At 43.2% G+C, this 10,638-nt stretch overlaps 1 protein-coding gene across 1 annotated transcript; it reads right to left on the reverse strand.

Annotated features, from left to right (window-relative positions):
* Positions 1-635: 635 nt before the first annotated feature.
* Positions 636-10,009, reverse strand: sla1a (Src like adaptor 1a). The gene is made up of 8 exons (XM_023812037.2): positions 9,759-10,009; positions 5,101-5,180; positions 3,936-4,029; positions 3,254-3,340; positions 3,062-3,165; positions 2,607-2,738; positions 2,301-2,430; positions 636-2,138 (listed from the first exon to the last, which is right to left on the reverse strand). Exons 2-8 carry the CDS (start codon positions 5,159-5,161, stop codon positions 1,910-1,912), a joined length of 837 nt encoding a protein of 278 aa, XP_023667805.1. The 5' UTR covers positions 5,162-5,180; positions 9,759-10,009; the 3' UTR covers positions 636-1,909.
* Positions 10,010-10,638: the final 629 nt, after the last annotated feature.

The raw sequence follows: 10,638 nt of genomic DNA on the forward strand, positions 1-10,638 counted from the left end.
CTACAGAGAGCAAGTTGGGGGAGGTGTAAAGAGAATTTCCCCATGGGGATCGATTAAGGATCAGTTATAACATAGCAATAACATTAGTTCTCACAATTGATAAGTGGTGTTGGCTCACAGTAATTCCTTCATTGTGTCGCATGCAGGGGCACAGAAGCATTTCATTGTAACCCAGAGTGACAGTTTATGATTTCATATACCATCTTTCACCATTGGCGCTTTATAAATATTGTAAATAAAGTTATCGCTGAGTTCTCAAGTTTGCTCATTTGTCAACCATGCAGGTATGACAGGATAATAGGTCATTTCTTGCAAAAAGAAAGGAGATCAGAATTTACATATAAGTACTGTAGCTGACTGGCTAAAATAAAAAACACCATTTTTGGTTCACATTCCCAGCTGTTGACACTGCGCTTCCCCCATTAATCTGCCACTGGTTTCCACTGACTTCACATTGGCGATAACAGAATCTGTTTAAGGTGTAACATCATCAGACCATCATGGTATTCCCGAGTCATCCAGAACAGTGTGGTAGCTTCATAGCTTTATAGAAAAAGTATGTAAAACTTTCTTATCATGCTCACAGTGAAGCATTTCTCGATCTTTATACTTTAGAAATGCACACATCGGCCTGGTACTTTGGAAACGTTTTTAATTTGAGATTAAAATGACCCCAGTCTGCAGCAGACACTCAGTAAAGGTTCTTCAACCAGGAGCAAAACCATGAGTCACAAACCACAAGGCTAAAATAACCATGTGTACGTTTTACTCATGAAAAGAAGAGCAAGACGGTCGGCAATGAATAGCGCTATGGTGTGAGGCAGGTACAACGATGGCGAGCCCCTGAGGGTCATTAAAAGTGCCGACAGGGTGAGAATGGGCCGGCACGCCCTTTCTCCGTGGTCTTTTGTAAAGTTCTGCTAAATTTTTCCACTCAGTTTTAAAGCCCCCCTGATTTCCGTAAATGAGCATTGTGAAAACAATATATTTTTTTTAAACGTATCCGCTCATAAAAAATTCGCTTTTGCATAATGGAAAAGTGTGATTATATTTTCTGGCGGCACAGAAAAACGCTCAAAAAACAGCTCAGAACCTCTACATCCCTCAAGTCATTTTCTTATTTTTAAACGGCGCTGCCTCTGGACACTGAGCCATAGGACTGATTTTTCTCCTGGTGCCAGCTGTGGAGATTCCATCTCCCAGAGACGGGAACCTCTCAGCCAGCATTGGGCAAAGCAGCCATGTCGTCTGTGTATCAGTGGTTCCCAATCCAGTTCTTGAGGATCCACAGACAGTCCTAGGTTTGCTCGTTTATGCCCTACCGGGAGCTGGGAGGGAGCGAAAATGTGCAGAATCTGGTAGGGGGCTCAGAGGAAGCAAAAACATGGACTGACTGTGGGTCCCCGAGGACCGGTTTGGGAAAAACTGCGTTATAGTGTGAGAGATTGTGGAGCCCTGTCTTATATTACATGATCCTTTAAGTTCTGCTCGGCCTTCCCAGGATCAATTAAATTCTGTGCAACATATCACTTCTTCTCTTGCACATTCACTGTCATCGAATCTAACTCGACATACACAATACATATCTCACAACATTCCTTACGTTTACATCTCCATGAACATGCAGCATATTCACTTGCTTTACAGCAGAAGAGGAAACCACCCAGACCTTTTTTACTGTGCGGGGAAAACTAACTTTTCCGAAATAAAACCAGCGTGCATTCCTACTATTTACATAAACATTCTGTAGTAAAAATATGTTGAGAAAAAGTCTTTGCAAGCGAGTCAGAGGGGCGGGTGCTCATCAGAGAAAAGAACCTTTTACGGAAATCCGACTTCATCAAATAAAAATAGACATGACTGAGTCAAAGAATAAAACTCTTTATGAAGACTGGTAGCAGTTCACAGTTCAGGCCTCATTGTGAGGTGTCCAGCGGTCCTCTTCAGTTACTTGGCCACAATTCTGGCTTGGGAGTGCGTACATTGTTTTTCTCTTTTTCGTCCAGGTAATTTTACGGCTGGGGACCTCTGAGTTAGCCAGGGACAGGTACGAGGCGATGCTGTCCCGTACGCCGTAGCTCATCTGATCGTCCTCGTCGTCCTGCAGGTCCTCAGTGCTCTGGTTCTCCAGCTGCGGGCTGTTCAAAATCCCAACAACAGGCCATTTACGTATCGTTAGCAGTTTTACGTTATTACATAGCTATTAAAGTGACAATAGAGTTAGTTATAAAGCCAAGGGGGGCTATGAATCAAAGGAAAACACTTTCGGAAAGATTCCGGCGTGCCACTGGAGGATGTACCTGTTCATATTCTTCTGGTTGTTGTTACGCCTCATCACCACCGGAGGCGCCTGAGAGGCGATGTTCACGGAGTTGTGGCTCTGGGCCAAGCAGGGAGCGTTCAGCACACAGCACAGGCCGTCGGCCAAATCTGGAGGAGCGCAGCCATAAGTGCTCGCAAAAGGAGAAACGCACTAATGCGAGCGCTAATTCTGCTCGGCGGCTGGGAAAATCACAGTTTTAACGGGAATGCCATGATAGTCCTGTTCACTGTTTGTGAGGAGGTGACATAGACCGCCGTCAGCCGCAGGTAACAGAAGTGCTTACCGGAGTAGTGCGTCACTAAGTCCTCCAGACACTGGAAGGTGAGGCGAGGAGAGATGTAATACCAGTTGTTTGGCAGACGGAAGATGCGGTAATGTATGATGGACCTGTGTCTGACTGACAGGCAGTAAACACCTGCCGGGAAACACAAGGTGTGAGATGTTCCAGTGCTGGTCCTCATCAGGTGAACATCTACAGCTAATTGGCCCCCAGAGTGCCACCTCCCCTGTTACTCACCAATTCAAAGCATATCATTGGCTAATGATATGGTTGGCTCTTTTTATTATGAATCACGGCCCCTATCAGGTCCCCCATCTTAGTGATGATAACTCTTTAATGAGTTTTGTGCGCATGTTTGAATTACTTTCATTACCCAAAGATTGAATGATAAGTTTATAGTGGAAATGGGATTGTGTGATTCTGCTTTGGCCTACGGTGATGTCTGTTCCTGATCGCACCTTTTTCCCTCGCGCTCTCTCTTATCATGAAGGATCCAATCCGGTTCCCTGGCAGGAAAAGCAGCTCTTCGGACTTTTTCCTGTCCACACCCTCGAACAGCCAGCTGGGGGATGAAATCGGTCCATCACCACCAAGCAGACTCCCACGCGCACGTCCTGAGGCCGCTGTGACGGGTTCGAGAAGGGCCTCACCTGTGGTAGACTTTGGCCACGTAGTTATTGGGAATGTAGTTCTCAGCTGCGGTCAGGAGGGAGCAGACTTTCAACCAGCATCCTTCTCTAGGAACAAAACACCATGGAAAAAAGGCATTTTAAGGTTCCCTATAATAAAAATAATGACCGTAACCCAACTGGTCTCGCAATTCTATGTGACAAGGCGTCAGCTATGAGAAGTTATAACGTTACATAGCAGGTTATCAGTAAAAAAGGATCCAGGCATTCACAGGCTTAATTATTTACTGCCAGACCAGTGTATTTTATTTTAGTGCATTTTTCACGTGATATAAAAGACAGTTCTATATGATCTCTATAACAGCATATCATATGTTTCCTATGCAGCTCTGTATTACATCGTTTTGTTGGATATTTATAAATAGTTTTATTTATTGTTGTTTCTCAGTTGAATACATATATTACTGTGTAAGGAAGTCGAACAACTCAGGCAATTCAGAATAAAGACCTCATACTCTTTTTCCAGAACAGTGAGCATTCTCAGATCTGGCCAGTAGCAGAGGGTGAGAATTTAAATTTAGTACAATATTCGTAATACCACAGGCACTGGAGAGGGTTTAATTAAGCGTGCTGCCTATTTATCATTAAGCAGAATCCGTTATTAACGAGCCATAATCAACAAGTAGAAGGGACCGGGCCTTACTCAGACAGGAGGCGGAGCTTCTCTCCAGTCCGGAAGATTGGCTCACTGATATTGGAGGAGGGGTAGTCATTAATGACAATGAGCACTTCACTTTCTGTCAGACACAAGAACAACCTGCCATCAGTCGTCATGAAAGGAGGATGCAGCCGGTGTCATATTCTGCCTTTTCAAGTGGCCGAAAATACCAGCCATAAAGTTACAAAGCGTCAGCTATGAATCAGGAGTCAGCAGTTAATGCACTGCAGGGTCAGCGTGTGACACGTTACGCAGTCAAATCAAGTGCGTGCATCTGTAGGACAGTAGGAGAGCCCCAAGGAAGTTGAGTTTTTACTCGATTACTTGTAACCAGCAAATGGAGCCATTTTCCTCTGCCTAAAACCTGGGTGATATGTGTGACTCATGTACCAAGTGAGGGGAACATATATAAAAACAGACCTGTTGTTTTAGGTAGTAGTAGATAGAAAATTACGAAATATGTAAGATTAGCATCCTGGCTAAGGGGAGTCAGGGCAGTGCTAACTAAACTAACTTATGTTGCTAAGTTCAAAAAAACATCAGCTATCAGGCCCAAATTCTATTACTTTATTATCACACTCAAAATGTGATTAATTACTCTAGACTCCCTTCAATAATACATCGAGCACATCATATAACAATTACATAACAATTCGCAAACAAGACATTTCGATAGTATTAAAATGCTCAGCATCACTTGAATATAGCTACATAAAAATATGCATTGAGCACCAATAAGGAAAATTGTGACTTGAGGGACATGTGACTGAAAGACGGGTACATATTTTGAAGATTATGACTTGTTTTCTTCTTTTGACATTGAATAAATAATGGTGACATTAGGTAAGAAATCGTGGAGCCAAATCTCAGCCATATCACGCTGAAAATCTGACTGTTGTTATAGTTAATGTTTACTGCGAAAGCAGATTTCAAAAATAGCTGATAATACGAAAAGTACTTTCCGGCACAAGTTTCCTTTCCATTATAGGGTAATAACGAGACATTAAAATCGGACTCTACACTGAAATCTGACGTGTCTCCGGCTTTAGTCAGCCTGCATGCCTGCTCAGTTTAATAAGAAAATAAAAACATGCTGAGTTTCTCTTTCACAGTCAATCACAGACAATCAGTCGCCTGTCCCTGCACTCACCTTTCTGCTCGGGGCTGTTGCCTGCATTGTTCGTAGCTTCGCTCCTTACGGCGTTCCCCATGGTTTAGTTCTGAGTCCAGCTGCACCAACAGATACAGACTAATGTGACTGTCATTCCTGCACTTTAAAAACGAGCGTCCTTTTGACTGTATCACGTATCTGTGAGCTTGCTCTGATGGAGCAACGTTAGGTTATCCCTCCCTAGCAGTCGTAATACAGTTGCATTGCAGCTTCCTTATTGAACAGCAAGTGAGGGTGTTATCTCCGCTGCGGCAGTGAGTGCAAGAAATGGGGAAGCAGCGTCAACTGCGATTTTCCATTGCGACAAATGATTAAAATAGGACAGATAACATGCATCTCAACTACAATATAAGACCTGAAAGAGGAACCAACTGGTAACTGTCACAGGCATTTAAATGCTGGCAGGTTATATATATAACTTTTCAATATGCAGATAAGTTTCTTTATTTAGCCCAAAGGTAGCTTATTAATTCATAGTTATACTTTTTTGGTGCATCAAAGACTCTGACTCATTCCATGCATCAAAGCCTCTGTGAACACATGTTGAACTACTGATCAAAGACTCAGTGAGTCTGCATTAAACTCCACATGAAAGACTCAGTGAGTCTGCATTAAACTGCACATGTAAGACTCAGTCTGCATTAAACTCCACATCAAAACACAGGGAGTTCATGTTAAACTGCACATCAAAGACTCAGTCATTCTGTGTTAAACCATACATCAAAGACTCAGTGAGTCTGTGTTAAACTGTACACAACAGACTTAGTGATTCTGTGTTAAACTGCACACAATAAACTCTGTGTCTGTGTTAAACTGAACATGAAAGGTTCAGACTGCATTAAACTGCACATCAAAGACTATGTTAAACTGCACATCAGACTGCACATCAAATCTCAGCAAGTCTGTGTTAAACTGCACATCAACAACTCAGTCTGTGTTAAGCTGTACATGTGTGATGTGTGTCTCTAATTTGAGTTAATAGTAGAATTGCTTACTGCGTTGCTGTAGGTACTTGTTAAGCCACTGAAGCAATCAAACCCATTATTTTAGACCTTTATTTCTCTCAGGTGTGATGATAACATCAGCCTCCTGCTATGTCACTTCCATGTTCCTCTCTGTGCAATTAATAATTTACTGTTAGTGGGAGAGACGAGTGTGACAACAAATTATGTGCTTAGTGAATGACCATATCAAAGTAAAAAAGACAATATCTTTCATATATGGTGACATTCCAACAGCACAGGGGCTGGAAGATCACTCGCACTACTGCACAGTACACCTTTAATCACTCGCACTACTGCACAGTACACCTTTAATCACTCGCACTACTGCACAGTACACCTTTAATCACTCGCACTACTGCACAGTACACCTTTAATCACTCGCACTACTGCACAGTACACCTTTATTCACTCGCACTACTGCACAGTACACCTTTAATCACTCGCACTACTGCACAGTACACCTTTAATCACTCGCACTACTGCACAGTACACCTTTAATCACTCGCACTACTGCACAGTACACCTTTAATCACTCGCACTACTGCACAGTACACCTTTAATCACTCGCACTACTGCACAGTACACCTTTAATCACTCGCACTACTGCACAGTACACCTTTAATCACTCGCACTACTGCACAGTACACCTTTAATCACTCGCACTACTGCACAGTACACCTTTAATCACTCGCACTACTGCACAGTACACCTTTAATCACTCGCACTACTGCACAGTACACCTTTAATCACTCGCACTACTGCACAGTACACCTTTAACCCCAAAGGACAGGCATGTCCATGGGGGAGGTTTATAGGTTTGACAGAAATAATAATGCAGTAGACCTTTCTGCATCATGACTTTCCCCATCGCGGTTTTGATACGTCTCAGGGTTGGGATACGAAATGAAATGGCCATTTTTCTGAAAGCCGCAGGTGATGCAAAAAGTTTAGTAATTCATCCATCCATCCATCCATTGTCCAACCCGCTTATCCTACTGGGTCGCGGGGGGTCCGGAGCCCATCCCGGAAGCAACGGGCACGAGGCAGCGAACAACCCTGGATGGGGGGCCAGCCCATCGCAGTAGTAATTCATAAATGCATAAAATATATGTACAGTGCTGGATTGGAGGATGCTCGCATACTCGCTTCTCTCGCCAACAAGACCAAAAAATTTTACGTGGGTTTTGTGCCTGTAGCCTCCAGGATAGGCTCCGGACCTCCTGCAACCCTGAATAGAACAAGCCGTTACAGAACATGGAAGGATGGATGGATGGATGGGTGGATGGATGGATTGATGGATGGATGTAAGTCACATGTATTATACATGTAGTTAATGCTTGACAGACCCTGTACTTCATGGAAGTCCTGCAACTTCATCAGGGGCCACTGGCCCCTGGATCCGCACCACAGTAGCCCTTGCCGGGGAACGACCGACTCGCCCAGTGCCGGAAGCATCTTATGAGCCCCAGTGCAAGATGTTTTTTTTTTTTTTGGGGGGGGGGGGGCGTTTTTAAAAATCGCCAACCTCAGACAAACAAAAAAAAGACTGACAAAGCCTCAGACCCTTAGTGGTTAAACGTCACAGACGTACCATGTATCTTTATAAAGATACAAGATATAGAACATGAACTTTTATAGCCTTTCCATAAAAAAAGAAATTAAAAATTGGAGACTGTGACCAAGATAGATTTTCCAGCCAGGTAAAGTATACATAGAGCTCTGGAAAAAATTAAGAGACAACTCTATATTTAAAAAAATCTACATAGTTAAATCCTGGTTTAATCCTGGTTCTGCTGGCAGAAGGATACATTGCGCGACAGGCTGCTTCCAGGCTCAAAGTTTCTAAGACAGCAGTACACAAGAATAAAGTGAAGCAGGAGACACTGGCAATGACCAAAAACCAGCCACGTAAAGGGAAGAAGCAACTTTCTAATGCCAGAGACTGTCAGCTTATCCGGCTGTGCCTCATAAACTGGAGGATCACCACCTCAAGTGACCTTCAAAAAGAATGGAAAACGTTAAGTGGTGTGAAGTGCACTGCTAGGACAGTTCATATCAGGCTCCTAGAAGCAAGACTGAAGTCCTACAAAGCAAGGAAGAAGCCCATAAATTGAGAAATGAGTGAAACAGAAAATTTTCCTGAGGTCTCTTAATTTTTTCCAGAGATGTATATACAGACGCTCCTTTCCTTACAAACGAGTTACGTTCCAAACGGCCGTTCGTAACTTGAAATGTTCGCAAGTCGTTATTCAATATCATTTAAGGGTATACACAAGTACAAAGAACTAGGATGCTGGGAGTACGCACGGTACGCTGCTGCGCGGCAGGAGTAGCGGCCAGACATTATACTAGACAGAATTGGTGCGCAGAAAAAAAATTGATGCTGTGGACAGGAAACGAGAGCCTAAGGAATACTATTTGGACTTATAGTCCTCTTCGTTCGTATGTCTGAAAGTTCGTAAGTTGAAAGTTTGTAAGTAGAGGAGCGTCTGTATATCGTTTGTTTTCTGGGGGTTCATAATACAATGTAATGTGCTTCAGTAATTTAAGCTAATAGACCAATCGCCTCCTGATCCTCTCCGCGAAGGGAAGGGCTTCACCCACCCTCTGTGGGGCCCCCTGTTTCTGAGGACCCAGTGAGGCTGCACTGCCTGTAATTCTGCCTGTGGACTCGTCTAGCTTCCTGGTTTATACTCAGCTCATAATACTGGGTTTTTTGTGTAGATAATGCAGGTTTAGGTGCTTCAGGTCGGCCATGAAAGAACCTGACCTGGCACCATGAGAGCTGCGACCTTTCCAAGGTCCAAACTAGTCTGCTGTAAGCCCCGCGGAATCCCCAGAACTGGACTGAAAGGCATTTACGTAAAGTTGGTCCGTTCTGGCGATGGGTACGGAACACTGTTTCCCATAGGTTGGCGCCCATTAATGTGCAGCCTCAAACTATACCTGCTGTGTATAATCAGCGAAATGCACCAAATGTAGCTGATCTGCCGTTTACGGACCACAGGCGATGTCGAAACACCACTCAGCCTTTCTGCAGGTGGAAACCCATGCAATACTGGGGGAACACAGAAGCTGACATGGTGTGGACATGGGATTCATAGTGGATGTTTTGTTTTTGCATCTATCTTTTCACTGATGTAAGGAAATGTATTTATTCCTGTCGTGTACTAAAGAGGACATGCTGTCAATTAAAAAATAAAAATAAATTTGAAAAAATCTGAATTGTAAGATGTCTTATTTCCTCCAAAGACAAATAACCTAAAATTGAAGGACACTTTTTTCCTTGGGTCTCAGGAGGATGTAGGTATATATATATATATATATATATATATATATATATATATATATATATATATATAAAGACAGACACAAATCAAATGTAAATGAGCAGCAACATGAGGGATCATATATATATTATGTTATATACCACACTTGTTTTGTGTTTCAGTAATATTTAACATTTCTAAAAAATGAGTTGTAGATCAATGCAATAAAAATGTGAACATATTCAATGATACATCTTTAAATCATATTACACTGCTAAGGTGATCAGTATGAGACCTACAGAGCCATTGCGAGAGAAACTCGCTCGGTACGGCTTTCATTACACATAAGAAGAAGGTGCGGTACCTCCGGCGTGCGTTACAGGTGTTTCCCTTGCTCTAACAGGCTTGACGGATCAGCGCTGTACTCATCGCCGGCGGCACAGGTGCAGAGAGACGGGGCTGCGGAGCGGCGCAGACCCGCGCATGTCACACGCTAATGGGGAGCAGCGACCCGATGCTTGCCGCTGTTTTTAGGTGCGACGTGCCGAGGCGGAGCGCGCACACTTCCTCTTATGAAACGAGGAAGAACACAGCCAACCTTCCCTTTTTCATGAAGGCAAAAGCTTAATAAGCGCACAGTGTAGGTAAACTCAGACGCTGGGAGGAGCTGCCGTAGATGAATGCTGCCTGCCTAAAACTATTTTCAGTCGTTTTCTGAAAGGGGTACGTTTCGGTCGTCAAGCTTGCGCCTTCCGTTTTGCGTGCCAGATACAGACGCCCTATCACACCGGAAGCAGCATACTGGTCAAAGTAGCCTAAAATTATCTGGCCCAAATGATCTGTATCTGGGGAGGCCCCAAGGTTAAAACAACGCTCTCATTTGGCTTCTTGCTTGAGATTTAACAACTGGCCTTTAGTTGCAGGATGGATTTTCTGTTTAATGAAATCTTACTTGACCCCAGAAATAAATATGCATTATAAAAAACATGTTAAATGGGAGACTAAGACTTCAACCCAAATGAGCATTTTGTGCTGTGTGGTCTGCACTTTTTTCTATGCTGATTTTTTTTCTTTTGTAAATAATCATTTACATATTTTGGTTTTGTCATTCACCTTATCACCAGTAAACAAATCATATATAAATATCATATATATTTTTGCACTGGTAGCCCTCTGGAGGCATATTACAACTACTGCAGATATGCCACTGCTTGGTAGTAAGACACTCCTACCACACAATATTC

This window comes from Paramormyrops kingsleyae, chromosome 23 (assembly GCF_048594095.1).
Source record: "Paramormyrops kingsleyae isolate MSU_618 chromosome 23, PKINGS_0.4, whole genome shotgun sequence".
In the NCBI taxonomy this organism is placed as follows: domain Eukaryota; kingdom Metazoa; phylum Chordata; class Actinopteri; order Osteoglossiformes; family Mormyridae; genus Paramormyrops; species Paramormyrops kingsleyae.

Bases quoted from the DNA above. Each gene is read 5' to 3' on its own strand.
- sla1a (XM_023812037.2), bottom strand. From the start codon at position 5,161: ATGGGGAACGCCGTAAGGAGCGAAGCTACGAACAATGCAGGCAACAGC. The intron at 4,030-5,100 runs GTGAGTGCAGGG...TGTGTCTGACAG, and splicing joins CAACAGCCCCGAGCAGAAAG to AAAGTGAAGTGCTCATTGTC. The intron at 2,139-2,300 runs GTACATCCTCCA...GATTTTGAACAG, and splicing joins AACCAGAAGAATATGAACAG to CCCGCAGCTGGAGAACCAGA.